The following is a 19,421-nucleotide window of genomic DNA, read 5'->3' as shown; positions in this document are numbered from 1 at the left end:
AGATCAAGGGGCATGTCCTTACAAAGGACATGCCCCTTCCAAAGTCTGCTTTGACTCATCTCTTAAAGTCAGCAACTTTCCACGCAATAATTAGTTAAGTCCTAAACTAACCAAGATGATTAGTTAGACCTTAAACTAGTCCTTCAAGATAGACATTGATATCCATAAGAGGATAAGACAATGACTTCATATCAATTTAATCCAAGATCAGATTAGAATGATCTGTAATCAGATCAGCATGATTGAAAGTTGCGGAATTAACAACATCTAGATTTACATTTGACATCATACTTAATCAATTAGTTCAATCTTGAATTTACATTCACACATCTCACACACAGGACAAAGAAGCATTCCTTTGGATCCTATTCCTTTTTGGTAATTCAAATTAAGCATTGGCATCCCTTCATCCATTTGGACCTTGCTAATCTAATTCAAATTCAAAAGGGATTGTGCTTAGAAATCTTCCGTCTCCCCACATACATAAATTTAATGCTTTAGCACAGAAAGTGGATGCCTTTACCCTATTTAGCGCTTCTAATTTTCCCCTAAATAGCCACTTCAACAAGCGCGCGTCCACTTGTCCTATTCTCTCGATCACTCCTTGTAGCAGAAGCACATTTGACTCCATCAGTCACTGTCAGCACCACATCCATCCTTGCTTTTGGGTAGACTCAGGTGCCTATAAATTTGTCTGTAGTGACACAAGTACCAGCAGTTGTGATGGAGAGACCTCCAGTGGTGGTTTTGGAGGCAGTGATTCCTGAGAAAGTGGTAGTGGTTCCTAAGGGAGTAATTGTTGAGATGGTGGCTGAATCTGGGTTGGATGGCTCACTACACAGAGCAATGCCCAAATGCCTGGTAGTGAGGAAATGAAAGAGTATTAGGTTTGATTTGATGTAAGGGGTATGATGCAATAGTCATAGTGGACACTATATTACTGGCAAAGCCATTGAGAGAGGATCTTGTGGCTGAATTGGTACTTAGCTAGACACCTTCATTCAAGAGTATGAGTGCTTGATTAAACCGTCACTTCAACCTAACACTAGTTGCACTTGGACCTTGTATTCTTTAACCTTTGAAGGGTGTACCTCCTCTTGAGGTTGTGGAGTTGGACGACATAGAGTCATGAGGGGGAGGAGAGCCTATAGTCGTCGTTTTACCTACTGCAATAGTTGACAAAGAGGACATAGACCATTATATAGTCAAGGTTGAGAGGGATGAGAGACTAGGGCGCTTATAGTCGCCATTGTACCTTCCCCTGGATTCCTCTTTGGCCATGGTGGAGACCATCTAGCCTTCAATACTTGGTGCACCTGAGTAGTTTAGGACAACCTTTGATTCGTCGTGAGACTTACTTGGTGAGGATGTGGAGACATATTTCACAAATATGGTAGCCTGAGGTCACTGGGTGGTGGTCTCTAGACAAGCGCGGGCTCTGGAAAGGAGTCGTTCAAGAGTTTGAGCAGGTGTTGGCATTTATGAGATTGGGCTGTTCCACCACCTTTGCCACTTGTTTTGAGGCTTGTGGATGGCCAGTAGTTGAGAGATGAGTGGAGGCTCTCAGACGAGAGATACCATAGGTCTACAAAGACACCTATACCTCGCGACGAAGAGAGGTAGATTGGGTAGTAGGGGAGAGAGCTCGAGAGGAGATGGCTACCCTATTAGTGATTGTTGAGGGGATTTGGCTCATCAGAGACAACAGTTGGCTAGCCAGCAAATGACTTGGGTGACAGAGAGAGCAGATTTGGTAGCTTAGTTGGAGGTAGCTTGGAAGGAGAAAGTCAGTTGTCAGCAATAGTTAGCGATGAGAGGACGGAGAAGAGCCTATTGAAGACCCAATCAAATTAGGCGACTAAGGAGTCCGAGACTAAAGAGATAGAACTTGTGGCAGCAAGCCTTATGGTAAAGACAACAATGGAGAAGCAGATGGAGGCCCAACAAGACCTAGAGGCCAGGACCCATCAAGCTTATGAGTTGTGAGAGCATCTAACAGCTTTAGTAGTATCACAACCAACATCATCAAGGACGCTCCATTAGCCCCCTTCTTAGTTCTACATTCTCTGATGTATATATGGTCAAAACATTGTCTCCATTTTGTTGTTAATCATCGAAGATGACTTTCTTTTTGATGGGGACGATGTTGTCGGTATAATTGTATCTATTGAGAATAATTAAATATTTTGTTAGGAAATGGTTAAGCATGTTGTTAGTATCCGGAGGGTAATCCGTTACGTCGTGACGGTTGAGTCACACCCCTTTCTGTACAATTTTCCATAAACGAGAGATCATCATTAGCATTGTATTATCATCTGATACCAATGGACTTGAAGAACAATAATGGAATATAAGGTGGTTTCTTGGTAAACATTTTCAATTGCCTTTTGTGTTATACTTTCTTATCACAATAGCATGTATCAAACTAGTTTTCTATGGGTGGTAAACAAGGAGGAAGAAACCCTAGACCTCGAAAACTTTGATACTTCCCATAGAGCCATTTTCATTTGTTTTAAAATGAATATTTTGGTAAATGCTCACAAAGTATCGATTTATATTTATTGCATATATAAGTTATCACTATTCATTTAATCTTACCAAGGTTGTCTCCAAAACATTATATTAAACCTTATAGTTTGGTCAAGTTTTTCTATCAACATTGATTGGGTTGTAAAAGTTGTGGTGGTTGCATAAGGAGGGAGATTGTAGCAAAGAAAGTATTGTTAAAATTTTGAGACGTCAATATTTTGGATTTTTTCTCAAGTAAATATGAAACAATGAAAGGTAAAGATGGAAAATGAGGGTTTAATGCATATCAGAGTTTTTTTCTAGAACTATTAGATGTTCAAAGGTGTTACTCAGAATTGACAGCAAGGATCAAATAATTAGGAAAGGAAAAATCTGGATTATTTTGTGAAAATAAAAACCTTGAACATGAATTGAAGGAAGATAAAATATAGAATGTAGAACTACAAGAAAAGTAAAATTTTCTTATCTATTTGGCTAAAAAGACAATAGAGTGAAGAAGGAAAGAAGTTTAGGAAAGATGATGTATTAAATTTGAAAGAAGAAGACAATAATTTGAATAATTGCTTACATCATTTAAAAAACAAAAGTAGTGCCTAAGGTCTAAGATTATGCTATGCAATATCTAATGTGATAAAAATGATTTATGTTATTCATTTCATTCATCATCTAACAAGTGTTATATAGCTAAAGCTTCTTTTCATGAAAATGTTTAAGGTTGAAGATAATGATGATTTTGAATCCATAATTCTTGATAGTTGGGATCATAATTAGAAAGGATGTTCTCCAAAGAATGTTGGTTTGAAGATGATGGTGACAATAGAATATGTAAGAAAAACTTATAAGCCCATTATACCAAGAGTACGAGGACAAACAATAAAGTATTTAGAAATGGAAAAGAAGATGATTTTACAAGTCAAGAAAGTACTAACAAATCTCTTCAAGAAGATTAATGTTGTAATTGTCAAAGGAAATAACAAAAAATAGATGTGTGGGGATCTTCGTTCCTGTATCGTTTGTGGACTAAAGGATCTTTTTGAAAATATGTGTTGGGAGAAAAATGTGGAGAAAGAAATGCATTGAAACGAATTACAAATGGATTGATGGTTATAATCTGTAAGAATCCTTGCTAATTTTGATCCATTTTTTTTCGATTTTGGATGTTTGACATTTTGTCAAACACTTCGCATGCAAGGTTTGATTTCTGATTTTCTTATTTTGCTTTCAATGCCCAATAATGAAGAACATATAGAAATGCATAAAACATATACATCAAGTTTCTCAATAAAAGTTCACTTTATTAGCATTAAATCAAGCCTAAAATAGGTTTGATACAATTACAACAGCTGACTAATGTGTAAGATTTGAAGATTATTTCATATCAAAATAAGCACACACATATCCGGATGCAAAAATAGAAGCCCAATCTTTACAAGAAGCTGCAACTATCTTAAATGGTGACTTAAATCATATCTAGCATAATTGTCGAATAATCAGCGATTTTCAATTAATCACCAAGTTTTTGCAAGTGGCCAGTTTTTGCAATATCAAAATAAGTGCACACATATCCGGATGCAAAAATAGAAGCCCAAGATTTACAAGAAGCTACAACTGTCTTAAATGGTGACTTAAATCATATCTAACATAATCGTCGACTAATCGGCGATTTTCAATTAATCACCGAGCTTTTGCAAGTGGCGAGTTTTTGCCAGGAAAACTTGCACTCTGTGATGTCCCCTCCTAGCTAGAGACATCACTCTAGCTTTGGATTAGCCTATTAGTGGACCCTCGAAGGCTAGTGGAGATGGTTAGAAGGTTAGTTGACAGAGGAGACTTGTTGGGTGTCACATGGACTTCCTTTATCCGTGCTTAGAACTTTAGTTTGGTCTTCGTTTTGCTTCATTCGAACATCATTTGCTCTACTTACTATTTTTAGTAAGTGTTGAATCATCAAGATGGACCCCTGCTATTTTTAGAAATGAGGTATGGTTGTATGCAGCTTGGTCATGTCAGCGCCCAATTCAGATGACATGCGAAGATGATGAGTAATAATAGGGATATTGATATTTATTTGGCCAAAATAAATATCAAGTTTTGAGCTTACATTATTAAATTATAATATTATAACTTAAGTCACTTAAATAAAGGGCCAAGTTATCATAGATGGGGCTAAGTGAATAATTAATTACAAAAGAATTATTTATGCATGAACTATAGAGTTTTAAGTGAAAATTTAAAAAGTGGGAATATATCTTTTATCTCACATTGGCCAGGAAAGTGTTTGAGCTCTCATAAAAAAAGGATAAAAGGGACTTATGGGCTCATTCTCAAGCATGTTATGTGAATGTTATTTTGTGGAGAATATTTGTCTTAGGCTTGTGGATTTTCTAAGGGTTTCAGCCATTAGGAAGACTGTGAGTATCGACACAGGAGAACAAGAGACTTTTGCGTATCAACATTCATACGTTGTGAAATACCAATTGATATTGCTATAGAGTTGGCTTTACATTGTCAGTTGACTGGATTGTCGTCGATGTTTCTGTAGCCGAAGGGGTGATTGTCGTCGGTGTTTCTGTATTCTGTAGCCAATGCGTAAATAGTTTGTAGTGGACATAATGTTTGTGGTCGATGGACTCCTTCGGGAAGGTTCGGTGGATAGTATTTATATCCCATCTGGGATCATTGTAAATCATCTTCTATCTTATCTTATGAAGCATAATGTAATGTTCTGGCATATGCAAATATAATAAAAGGAGTTTGCTGTTCGTGTTCTATGGTCTGTATGCGTTCATTTATTTTACCTGTACGGTAAACACACATGGGATTCAAATTTGTGCAGATTTGTGGAGATCCCTTTCAGTATCGTAGCTTGATTGTACTTTTAATTTTTGGTGTGGGTTTAATGATTAGTTTAAATCCATTTTTGCAATTGTACGACTACTTCAATTAATCTGTTGTGCATGACCAGCAAAGAGGAAAAAGCTCTTTAATAATTCTTTTATTTTCTTTATTTTATTTCATATGAATGAATATAAGAGTTTCATGATGATTTATTGTAATACATGAAGCTATCTGGTTATCTATTGAACTTGAATAAAGTTTCAACATTTCTACTGTGCTTTTTGGTGTTATTTGTGTTTGTCGTTATATTGCAAAGAAACAAACATAAACACACCAGGTTCAGTTAAACCACAGAGTTAGCCTAAAGAGCCAGTGAAGGGTTCTTACATTGGTATCAGAGCTAAATCTTGCCATCTTGAGGGTTTAACAATCACATGCAGCCACCTAAGGCTGGCTCTCATAGATATTACACTTGTAGGTGGGCATTATTTGATAGGGAATTGGTTGTAGACAGTTAGTAGGACACCATGGGTGATAGGCGAGAAGGTAGCTCACCCAGGGGCAATAGGAATGAGGAGCTGGAAATAAGAGAATTTTTCAAAGCAATGGTTACAAAACAGTAGCAGATGGCTCACCCTCTGGTGGCACTCACAACTATGTTTGAGCGCATGAACTTACATGACAGACATAATCAGGGACAAGGGGATAACAAGAGTGCAGTGGGATCACCTAGAACTCATAAGACTCATTCCAAGACACCAGAGAAGCCTACTTTTCCTACCTTCATTAGAGATGAACCTGAGGTAGCACCTGCAAAAGAAGCATGAGAGGAGATGTTCACAGATATCCTCATGGCTGCGAATGATGAATGGAAATTATTAGCTCCACAGGTGTGAGAGAGGATGGCATTCGAGAGGTTTGTTAATCGGAGGAGAGAACATTACAGAGCAATGAGACAGGATAGGAGACCTCGTGGCCAGAATAATGAATTAAAGCATGCTATGAGCAAGCTTTCCTAGAGTAAATTTGATAGTAGTAGCAGAATGAAAGTGCAAGCTTGGCTTCACAAGCTTGATACCTTCTTAGCATTGTGACCTATGATAGAAGTGGAGGCAATAAAATATGCCATGCTGCATTTAGAGGGAGCTGCACATGATTGGTTGTACCATGGGATGGTTACCCTTCAACATAACCAGGTTACTTCATATCAGGACTTTGTGAACAAGCTAGTATAGAGGTTTGACAAGGACCTAGAAGTTTATGTCAGAGAGTTGGCCCAACTTGGACAGACAGGAGAATTAGAGTACTTCATCAGTGACTTTCAATGTTTATCTGTTATGGTTCTAGACATCTTAGATAGGAGATTGGTAGTTTTGTTCCCTGAGGGATTATCCAAACCACTGAAGGGTTGGATAAAAGCTTTTGATCCATTCAATTTGCAAGAAGCAATTAAAAATGCTAGAAGTATGGAGCATGCAGCTCCAATTTCCAGCAAAGATAATAAATCATTCTTCAAGAAACCAGAGAGGAGTGAATAAAAAATCGAGAATAAAGAAAAATCATTTGCACCAGTGGATAGAGAAACATTGAATGATTTGAGGAAGAAAAAATTATGTTTCTATTGCAAAGGACCCTATGACATGAACCATGATTGTCCCTTGAGACCCAAGGGTAAAGCAAATGGAGTTATGTGGGCTTATTATGAGGATTCTGATTCTGAAAATTTGGACCAGCAAATTGAAAATGAGGAATCCAGTGAAAAAAAAGAGAGTTTGGATGAAAAACTTAAGCAAATGTCCACCGATGAAGAGAATGTTGAGGGTAGGCTTAAAGAAGCTTGTCTCACTAGTGTGCAACGGGAGGAATCATTTAGAATGAGAGGAGTGTTGGCTGGACAACGAGTTATTACATTGCTAGATACAAGTGCCACACATAATTTCATTGATTCTAGGTTGGCTGAGAGGCGTAGGATCCAAACCAAGCAATTTGAGGGCTTGAGATCGAGGGTAGAGGATGGCTATGTCCTCAAATGTGATAAAAAGATAACAAGTTTGCCAATGAAAATTAATAACTTCGAATTCAAGGTTGAATTCTATGTGGTTAGCACAGGTGACACGGATTTAGTTCTTGGCATGACTTGGCTACATGATATTGGAGAGTTCACTATCAATTTGAGAGAAATGGAGATAAAATTTCAGATTAATGGTAAAACACACATTCTTACAGCCATCTAAGACAGTGAGTTTAGGATGATGTCTTGCAGGCACATGGAGAGCTTCTTGCATCATAACCAAGTTGAGTGGGCAGCCCGTTGATTATTGATGCCGACATAGGGGCAGCAATAATCCAAATACCATCCAGACATACAGGAACTGAGAATCAAGCACTACAAGCTTATACCACAAGGTAGACGTCTTAATAGAGGTATTGAGCATATTATTGAGTTAGAGGAGGGTGCTAAACCCATCATGATCACACCCTACAGGCATCCAAAGAGATTGAAGGATGAGATTGATAAAATCATCAAGGAACTAATTGCTATGGGGCACATTAGACCAAGTAAGTCTCCTTTTGCTTCTTCTATGGTTTTGGTGAAGAAGAAGGATGGTAGTCTTAGGATTTCAATAGATTACAGGGTTCTGAATAGGAAGACTATCAAAAATAGGTACCCCATGTCACGGATTGATGAGTTATGAGATGAGCTACACGAAGCATGTTTTTTCTACGAAATTGATTTGAGATCAGGCTATCATCAGATCTGAGTCAGAGAGTAGGATATAGAGAAGACGACATTCAGGTGTCATTGTTGCCATTTGAGTTTGTAGTTATGCCATTTGGGCTAACTAATGTTGCAGCTACTTTTCAATCCATGATGAACAAGGTCTTTCAGCCTCAGTTGAGGAAATTTGTGTTAGTCTTCGTTGATGATATATCCTGGTGTATAGTAGGACATGAGATGAGCATGTACGACACTTAGACACTGTTTTGAGCATTCTGAGCAGGGAGTCCTTGTATGTAAAGGAGTCCAAATGTGATTTGGGATTATCAGAGTTATTAAATCTGGGTCACATTATTAGTGCATAGGGAGTACACATGGATCCTAAAAAGATTTATGCTATTGTTGAGTGGCCTACTCCAATGAACCTGACACAATTGAGAGGATTTTTGGGGTTGTGTGGGTTCTACAGGAGATTTGTTAGTGGATATTCCAGACATGCAACACCCTTGACGGACTTGATGAGGAAGGGGGCTTTTTTGTGAACTCTTGAGGCATAGGAGTGTTTTGATAAATTCAAGGAGTTGATGACTTCTTGTCCAGTGCTAGCATTACCAAATTTTAGTAAGTCATTTGAGCTTCATTGTGATGCATTTGGCGAGGGCATTGGAGCGGTGCTTATGCACTCGATTGTGTATAAGAGTAGGAAGCTTAGGGGACCTGAGAGGAGCTTCAACATTTATGATAAGGAAATGTTGGTCATAATGCATGCTTTGGCCAAATTCAGGCAATATTTAGTGGGTAGTAAATACAACATAAAAAATTGACCACAATAGCCTGAAACATTTCATTCTGAATTATAAAATAAGTCACTTAAATGAAGGGTAAAATTATCATAGATGTGGCTAAGTGAATAATTAATTATAAAAAGAATTAGTTGTGCACCAACTATAGAATTTTAAGTGAAAAATTAAAAAGTAGGAATATATCTTTTATCCCACATTGGCCAGGAAAGCGTTTGAGCTCTCATAAGAAAAGGATAAAAGGGACTTATGGGCTCATTCTCAAGCATGCTATGTGAATGTTATTTTGTGGAGAATATTTGTCTTAGGCCTATGGATTTTTTGAGGGTTTCACCTTTTAAGAAGTTTGTGAGTATCGGCACAAGAGAACAAGAGATTCCCGTGTATCAGCATTCAGAGGCTGTGAAATACCAGCTGATATCGCTTTAGAGTTGGCTTCATATGAGAGTCAAATTTGTGTAGATTTGTGGAGATTACATTTAGTATTGCAGGTTGATTGTACTTCTGATTTTTGGTGTGGGTTTAATAATTAGTTTACAGCCATTTTTGTAATTGTACAACTGCTGCAATTAATCTATTGTGTCTGGTCAGCAAAGAGGAAACAAACTCTTTAATAATTCTGATACTCTTTATCTTATATTTTCCTCAGTTTATTTCATATGAATAAATGTAAGAGTTTCATGATGATTTATTGTAATACATGAAGCTATCTGTTTATCTAGTGAATTTGAATAAATTTTCAGCATTTCTATTGTTCGTTGTGGTGTTATTTGTCTTTAAAAATTGTTATATTGCAAAGAAACAAACATAAACGCACGAGGTTTTGTTAAATCACAGAGGTAGCCTAAAGCGCTGGTGAAGGGTTCTTACAGACTCGGCTCTAGAAACAGTTGCCGAGTTTTTGGTAATTACTGGCAGATTAATCAGCGTGTTTTTAAGCTCGACTCGACTGTGTGAACAAACTAGCGATATAGGCAAAAAATGTTCGTTTTTTCTTCACCAGTTTATGTTTTAGGGTTTGTAGGCCATAGACTTCACAATCACGCCCACTCCCAGTATGGGGCTCCACTTCGAGGCCTAGACCCCCTCTCTTTTTTTCTAGTAGAGCTAGGAAGAGGAAGATGCGATTGTATTGATCATTGATGTGTTTACTTCTAGTTTGACAGAAACTATTTACTATTTTGCTTCCCACCATCAACATTCCACATGAGAATGCGATATTTTTCGCAAATAATTTTTTTGGGGCTTGGTGGGTTGTTGCCGAGTGAGAGTTTTCCAACTATGACTTAAATGATTGATAACAGTAGCAAATATTCTCGTAAGATCTGATATATTGTGCCAATCTTTAAACTCTAGTTGACCATTGTCCAACACTCCCAAAATATGCAAACCCTGTGCCAAAAGAATGTTGTAGTTGTGCCATGGTCAAAATTGGAACTATCTTCAATTTCTATTAAGCCCTGCAATGATTTTCAGGTGAAACTTTCAGCAATTTGATAATGAGTGCAATGGTGAATTCTGGATGAATCCACACCAAAAATGCACATGGGTTTCCGTCTAAACCACCGAGAAGCTCCAAGGTTTTCATCCTCAGATTTCCTGCATTGAAAGCTAAGCTCCCAAAATTGGAAAGAAAAATAAAATAATACAGTTATATCAAATGACTTACTCAAACCCCCTTTTATAACCCTCTCATGATTTTTATGAAAACCCCTTTTAAAATTCTCACTTTTATAATTCAACAGTTAACTTGCATATGGAAACTAATAATAAAATGATCCCCTCATAATTACTTCATTAATATAAAGTCACTTTGATATCCTTATACCTTCATATGTTGACACTCTTTTGGCATAACAACTAAATACTTAATGAGATTTTATATTAAATGCTCACTTGACCCCATATATCCCCTTCAATCATAAAATGATTTAATTAAATTCATTATATCAAAGTCAATGCTAGATTGGACTTCAGTTAATTAAATTAAATCATTAAATCTCCATTGAATAACAAATATTAAACTAACAATTGATCCTGACAACTTTTCAGATATAACCATGATGCCCTCTAACCAACCATATAACTTACCATAAATAGCAAGAATGGACCCCAAGTGACTTACTAAAAATATCAAGTGTATGTAAATGAAGCCTGAAAGGCCTCTGGAAGATAAACTACAAACAACCTAATGCACAGAGATGGAGATTACTGAAATAGATGCCCAAATGGTCAGCTGAATAACCCTGAATTGCCCTCAAAGGCCCCCATGATCACCACACTAACCTCCAGGGACCACTAATAATAGAATAAGTTCCAAAAATAATTGATGCATAGGAAGGCAGAAAAATGGGGACATTGCATACTTGGAAAAATATCACATATATATTCAAAAGTTTTTAGAAGCATAAACATTTGTATGAAAAAATGATAGCAATCAAGAAAAAATGATTTTTTTTGAGTAGAGATAGAACATGCCAAGATGGCTGCTGCTAAGCATGTCAAGGGGGATGCTGCTGAAAGTAGTAGTGACGAATAAGGGTAAGATTACAATTTAAACATGTCACAAAAGCACAAGGGATGGCTACTAAGGAAGAACAATGTAAAGGAAGGCATTCGTGAAGGATACACTTGGCTTTACCAAGTTGTCTTGAGTGTATGAAACTGTTCTAGGCCTGGGCAGAATGTTGGCTGGATATAGGGGGCTGCGAGTCACCATGGATGTCATTTGGGTCATTTCTAGATTCATATATCCATCATGTACCCGTTAAATAGCCTTAAAACACCTCTAATATGCCTAAACAAACTATAAAAGAGGAAAATATTTGAGAATAAACACCAAATTCATGGGATAATATATTATTAATTTGAAAGGATATTGTTCAAAAGACATTATGAATAGAAATAAAGAGGGAAATTGGGAGAAAAGAGTGAAATAATGTGTAAACTTGTTTCAAATAATACATAATAAATATATGTGAGAATAAGGAGTTGTGTGCATGTATGTATTAAGGTATGTGTAATACATTAAAGTATATGATTATATGATACTATAGGTGTGTATACATGAATAAATGTAAGTTATTCTAAGTTGATTTATATTTATTGCATATATTGGTTCTCCTTTCTAATAACATCACAGATTGAATACAAATAATAAAATATTAAACCTTACACTTTGGTTAAGGTTTTTTCTGTTGACACTCATCAATTGAGAAAACACACTATTGTATTTCCTGTTTTTCGCTTTTACCTATTTTGAAGATTTTTCTCCACCTTGCCTGGTCATTTCAATGATTGATGTGTTCCTTTAGTTCTATTGTGAAGAGTGAGCAGCTTCTGAATGCAATTTTTGGTTCAAAAAATTAGAAGCATGTTTGATTAATAGTTTTTCCATCCTCACCCTTGAGTTTTGTATTGTACTCTGATTTTTTTAGTTGCTTGGATTTTTAATGATGACTTTCAACATTGGAACAGTCAAGATCTCTTTTTTTTATTTGAGAAAAAACAAAACAAAAAATATCATCATGTATGAGTTGTACAGAAGCTTTAAATTTATTTGACTTTGCTAGATTTCTAACTCTATTCAATGTTCTCTCTGAGAACACATCTTCATCTCTGCAAAACTTCTATTCTTTTGAATTGAAGGTTGCTTTCATACCATTTTCCCTATTTATGTTGGAATAGGTAACACAGAGATGCCATTTTGAACTTTGTCATTTGGCATTGTTGACAAAGCTCCTTAACTCATTAGAATTGCCTCTAGGAAAGCTATTCCTCCTTCCCTCGAATTGGCATTTGAGAGAACTTTGTCATCATATCCCATACCTAAAATCTTTTCACATTTTACCAAATCTAATTATCTTTTCAGTCTGCAATTTTGCTTGTGCTTGGTAACTATGGGAAATGGCATTATAATCCAAGAAACATCATAAAAACAGTCAGACAATATTCCTTTGTGTTTCATACATTCCAAAATATTGATCTATTTATCAATCTTTCATTCTCATTGGTCTTCTTGGCTTCTCTACCATAAATAGCCTTAAAACACCTCTAATACCTCTGATATCATGTTGGAGTTAGAATATTGAAATCAGTATTGCTTGCAATCAATTATCTATCAAATAGCCATGTTTCCAAGATATTCTTGTTACAAGCATGTTGAATTGATGTGAATGATACATCTTTGTTATATGGAATTGTTGTATTAGCTAGATGTATTAGTACACAAGAAGGAATTGGACAGATCTTAATCTGTTTTACAATCAGTCTAGGATTGTTGTTGTCAAATCTCAGTAGTACATAGTTCTGAATAAAACATTATTTTTTTGAAACTGCATAACAATTGGAAATGATTTACATTTAATCAGCCTGTGATTTTTATTTTATTCAAACTTGGGATGTGCCATCTGTATACCTACAAGATTGGAGGACAATAAATGAACTTGAATGAAGACTTGTTTGAAAACACAGAACTGGACATGTCATGGCATTGATTTTGAGAGTAGAGAAACTGTTGCTTAGCGTGCCTATATATTTTTTCGGTGCTTGCGCAGTAAATATCAGCACAAGGATGGATGCTTGTGTGCAGTCTGTGTTGCAAGACGCCGCAGATATGAGCGTGAAGAAAATGCTCATCTTGCTAAAGACCAAGCTATAATGGTTGATGCTGACATGTTAGAGAAGTCGCAGGAAAAAGTGAGTAGCTGATGGACTCTTTCTTGGTTTACTGTAAATCATCTTGAAATCAGTGTGTTAAGAAATTTAATCTCACTTTGCATCCTATTTGAAAATATAATGCTCCCAAATGTTGTGCCTGAGCATTATTCAGAGCCAGTAGTCTTTTTTTGAGAATGGTGGTTTACAACTTTATGCTAATATTGACCTTAAAATTCTTTGGCATTCTGCATGCGTGGACTTTACAATTTTATATGTTTGATGGCTAATGAGAAGATGATCTAGGGATTGTTGGGGGCTAGTGTTAGGTGCCAGTCTGATATAGTTGGGATACAATACTTGGGAAGTGGGATGAACTAGCTGAAGGTTGACATGAAATTTACAATATTTCTTGATTGTGTTGGTTTGTTTGTGGTAGTTAGTTGGGAATAACTTGATGTGAAGCAGGATCCATGGTGTTTGTAAGATTGACAAAGTAATCATGCTTTTTTATTGTACTAAATTTTAATTTTAAGTTTGGATCATTTCATCTAGTGGATGATGATTAACCATATAATGGTTTTGTTAATTCAGAGCTTTTATAGGCACATGCTTTTGCAAATAGAGGTTTTCTAGGAATTAAGGTGCATTTTCCTTGATTTGCATCTTATTCCAATGTTCCATAAGCCTAGGTATCATTATAGCTGACAGTAGATATGTGAAAATGTCAATTGTTTTGCTTCTCTTAATTTGTGACTATCAACATAACTCCAAAATATAGTTTTATTTATCGCTGTTATTTATAAGCATCTCATGTTGCATTTTATTGTGCCATTCCCATGATGTTATGTTTTCATTTTGTATTCTTTAATGATTTATATTTTTTATTTTTAACACCATAAAAGGCTTTTCCTTATTAAACTAAGTAAATAACTAAAACTGCATAACCTTCCTCATGAAATCCTATCACTAATTAACAAGGTTGTCAAGAATGCATGTACTTTAATATGTTGTGAAAATAAAGCTAGGATGTCTGCTTCACAGGAATTGGACCCCAGAGCAGCCACGATTCGAATTGATCTGTGGTACTGGTCTGATCCGCCTCTTGGTCTAGACAAGGTCTTTCCCAAACAGGCCTGGTTCCAGCCAAACCATAAGCTAGTTGAACCTGGGCGAACCACTGTCAAAATTCACCGACCCAGATCAAATCAACAATTCATATGGATTTTAATATTATTGGTCAACTAGATTTGTTAACATTGATCAATAATTAATAACTGACAATAATCATTAGATGATTTTAATAAGAAGCAAATGCAAATGTATATGTATATATAAATACTCAATTATATATATATATATATATATATAGATATATATATATATATATGGGGTTATCGAATGATTCTTAGTCAGGGATAATAGTGATTAACTTGTTTTCTCTTTGGGGTTAATAGAGGTTACTTGCATACATAAGTAAAGTACTCAACAATGGATAGAAAGATAATATAACAACATTGTATTCATCAACTCTTGCTACGTACAAGTGTGCCTCATTCCAAAAGAGAAGTGCATACATATACTATCCAAGGGGATGTGAGGCGAACCGTCGCATCTGTTTTCCGTATGGGGTAAATAGATTAATGCATACAGACAATAGACAAGAACAGCGGTACTCCTTTTATTATTCGCATGTATGCCACAAAGATTACATAGTGCTTCCAATGATGATTACAACCATGATCCATAGTTGTACATATACCATCCCGAAGGGGCCCGTCGGCTACATAACAGGAACCTTCCCGAAGGGGCCCGTTGGCTACATAACAATTGTTGATGACATCAACTTGTTGGCTACACAATATTTACCGATGACAGCATCTGTATAACTTCCTCGGATAGACCAACCATCTAACTACCTGTTTTCGTGATAACATAACTTAGTAGTCATAATAATTGATTAGCACAGTTTATCTCATGATCAATTCAAACCAATTAAAGCTATAACATTAACTTTGAAGCCCATAAGAGATTCATGAAATGAGATAGGGGTATTAGGTGGCAAAATGCACAAAATTGTCCCTTGATCAATGTAATGGCGGTGTCCCCTAAAGGGACAATGTTTTTGAAATCCATGGATTGTGAGGTGCAAGTAAAAGATGGCCTATTTATTGCTGATATTCTCATCTCTAACATTGAACAAGTGGGTGCTAGAAATGTTGTTCAAGTGATAACGAACAATACAAAGAATTGTAGAGCTGCTCATTTGTTGGTTGAAGAGCGATATAAGCATATCTTTTGGACACCTTGTGCAGTCCATTCTTTCAATCTTATGCTATAAAAGACTGGAAACAAAGTTGGGTGGATCAAATAGGTGTATGTAGATGATGAGGACTGTTAGCATGAATGTTGATGGCTTTCCTTTGGGGGAGTATCCTAAGCATTCATAGAACAGTTGGGGAGATTAGCATGTTGCATTCATAATTGTGTTTGTCATTGATGCCAACATAGTATTGTTTTTGTAAAGACTGGTAGAGTAGTAGGTAGAGAACGAGGTCATACAGACTGTGTATTGATGATGAGAACAAGTGCGGTTGAGGATATATTCTACACTGTGTGCTGATGTTGTGGACAAGTGCGTGTGTAAAGAATCGAAGACATGTAGGAGTTATTCAAGAATTACAAAGGACAGTGTGCAGACAAAGTACCTGACAAGTGGTTTCTGATGTTTGGATTGTCTCTTAACAGGTATAGAATCGTGATGAGTGAAGTTAGACAGTGATAGTAGACAGCCTGATGATGACGTCAACGAATGCGCAAGGTTAGAGGTCGCACGTGTGAGAAGTTGTATTTACTATGAGCCGACAATGTTTTGTAATTATGAAAAGATGTAATGAATTGTAATATCTTAATGAGGTTCTATTATAATTAATTGAGAAAGCCTCAAGTCCAACTCAGAGAATTATTTTAAGATATGGTATAAATGAAGGTTATTTTCCTTGTGGTGAAGTGTGCAATATATGAGAGTGAATGCGCAAGTGAGAATTGCACAAGTGATATGCGAAGTTAGTAAATGTGTGTAAGCGATCAAAGAGATCAGTGCAATGCGAGTTTGAAGCTTTGGTATTGAGATTTGAGTAAGTGTTTGGTGCGGTATTGGCATAGAGAAAGAGTTTGAGTTGCGGAGTTCAATTTCATTTTTGTTATTCTGCAAGGAATAATATAGAGGCCAGTTGGACAGTGAGTTCGGTGGACTTTCCCCTGAAGCTATTTGGACAGTGGGTCTATCTACCCTCTACAATCTCTAACGAGGTTGGAATCTCCTAATAGGGATTCAAAGTCTTCTAATAGGGACTGATATTTATTGATGTATCTCATTGGCTCTTAACAAAGTCCATCCTTTTACAAGGAACCTTTATATTAATATATCATTTTGTGGGCACCATACCCAACGGGTTTTTTCCTTTGATCAAGGGTTTTCCTAGTTAACATATCTGGTGTTATTGTGTATGTGTATCTTCTTATGGTTACTGATTATATTGTTCACATGCTTAAGGTTTAATAAGGTTGATAAGAGTTATATTGATCCGATAATTGATTCACCCCCCTTCTTAGTTATCTTGGTGGACTTTACTTTCTAACAATTGGTATCAGATGTAATGTCCCCGTTTTGGCGGCAATTTGATTTAATTAATTTAATTAATTAAGTTGTCCAAAATAATGAATATTTTATGAGGATGACTAATTAATTATTTTAATTAAATAAATAAGTGGTATTAAGTTAATTATTTATAAAATTATCAAATAAATAAATATTAAAAAAGTAACTTAATATTTAATTAATTTAATAAAGTGACTTGAAAAATATCTTATAAAGTCACTTAATAAATAAAATAATGTTCTAGAAGTTTCTGGAGAAAGTGGAGAAAAAGAATAAATAGGCATCTTGGGCTTCATTCTCATCATCCAATTTTTATCATTTCTCTTGACATCAGATTGTGAATACAATCATATGGTCTATTGTGAAGCCAAGGGTTTTAGATAGTCTATTGATCTTTGGAAACGATACCTCCCAGTAGATCACATAACTGAGGAAGTGGAAGATCTTCTAAAGGGTTGCACTTTGGAAGTGGTATTCAGCCATTTCAAGTTGAGCTTAATTTGTATACTTAGATTACTTGAGGGTTTGAGTCTTTGGAAGCAGTTCGGAAAAGCAGATTCGAAAAAAGCAGTCCGAAAAAGCAGAGCCGAAAAAACAGTCCGAAAAAGAAGATCCGAAAAAGCAGTTCGAAAAAGCAAAGCAAAAAGGCAGATCTGAAAAAAGCAAGTGAAAAAGCAGATCGGAAAAAGCAAAGCAGAAAGACAGCATTGGAGAATATTATTACAGCCATCTACAATCAGGTTCCTTTGGATATTACATGCATTGTTCTTATCATTTAGATGCATATTAGAAGGTAAAGCTGTAGGTGAAAGTTGTAACAGATTTAAGCATTATTCTTGCGGATGTAAGCCAAGAGTCTTGGCCATTTCATACTAGCATTGTAGTCAACATTTTATGTGCAATAAAGGAGACATAATTTGCTAGTCTGATATAGTGTAATTGAATATGTATTTATCATTCATGATCAACTTATTAGTTTGCATGTCAATTGTTTGACAAAATGTCAATTGCCTGTAGGTTTTCTTTTTGGCATAAATAATGTTATAATTCTGCATACCAAGTGTTTGTCAAAATTACTAGTTGCTGTAGCTGCATATTGCAAGTAGTTTCAGTCACATATATGCATTGAATATTGTTAAAATAAGTTGCACATTCATGTTAGGTCATTGTTTAGTCAATTCAGAGTCTTCTTGCAAGCATTCTAATTGATGCTAAGTGAAGAAAAGAGCCATAAAAGCAAACTGAAATTTTATATCAGTCATATGACCCTTGTATGCAAAGTGTTTTCTTGAACCTTTATCAGCATTTTGGGATAAGATTTGAGCAGAGTCATTATAGTGGTATTAGAGCGGTTTCCTGCCAGCCTGACTGGGTTATTTTAGAATGAATTCAATTATTAGTATGGTGTTAACAAGACACAGGGATTTGGAAGAAAGAATGCACAATGCAAAGAAGATATTAGATTGCCCATTTCAGCGAACAGAGGACCTTCTAAAAACTTTGGAGGAGTTGGAAAATTATTTAGGCAAGATTGATCAGTCAAAACCCAATGCTATGCAAACGACTTTATCTCTAGCATTTGGTTTGTTGGTTAAGCCCCGCTTATTGAGACATTATGATGAGGTGATAAGACTTGCAACTCTCTCTTGCATTAGTGAAATCATGAGGATAATACTTGGCCTTAATTCTTATGACGATCAGATTATGAGAGAGATACTTCACGCCATGGTAAAAAGCTTCAAAAAGTTGGATAACTTCCGGGACCCTTATTTCACAAAAAGGGCAAGATTACTTGAAGTATTTGCAAGGTGTAGATTTGAAAACATTATGCTGGCAATAGGTTGCATCGGTGACATTCGCAATTTGTTTAACACATTTTGGAATATTATGGATGAGTTTCATCCCAGCAGCGTATTAGCATCGATGCACTCCATCATGTTCACAATCTTGTTTGAGGAGGAGGATGAAATTTCTAAACTTTTGGCAGAAGATTTATTGTGGGTTTGGACAAAAAAGAGGAATGTGTCACCTATGGCATGTACGTGGTTAAAGAGCCTGATTGATAGGCCTAAAGATCGAAGTACTTTTCCTATGACAGGCAGAAACATGTATGAGGAGTTTCATAGACATGCTGATTCGATACAGGGAGACATTAGCACATCTTCAGGTAATGGTTTATCTGCATCATCTTCACAAGCAGAAGTGGTTACAGATGTTG

At 36.0% G+C, this 19,421-nt stretch overlaps 1 protein-coding gene across 1 annotated transcript in view; it reads left to right on the top strand.

The window, feature by feature from the left end:
* Positions 1-19,421, top strand: part of LOC149569159 (uncharacterized) — a 179,846-nt gene that overhangs the window by 130,785 nt on the left and 29,640 nt on the right. Inside the window, exon 8 of the mRNA XM_089821922.1 lies at positions 13,443-13,584. Coding sequence (XP_089678048.1) covers positions 13,443-13,584 — 142 coding nt within the window. The remainder of the gene's footprint in view (positions 1-13,442; positions 13,585-19,421) is intronic.

This window comes from Cupressus sempervirens, chromosome 3 (genome assembly GCF_028749045.1).
Source record: "Cupressus sempervirens isolate cs-2001-9-10 chromosome 3, ASM2874904v1, whole genome shotgun sequence".
NCBI classification, from domain to species: domain Eukaryota; kingdom Viridiplantae; phylum Streptophyta; class Pinopsida; order Cupressales; family Cupressaceae; genus Cupressus; species Cupressus sempervirens.
Note: the sequence above shows the minus strand (reverse complement) of the source record. Positions and strands in the feature narration are given on the sequence as shown.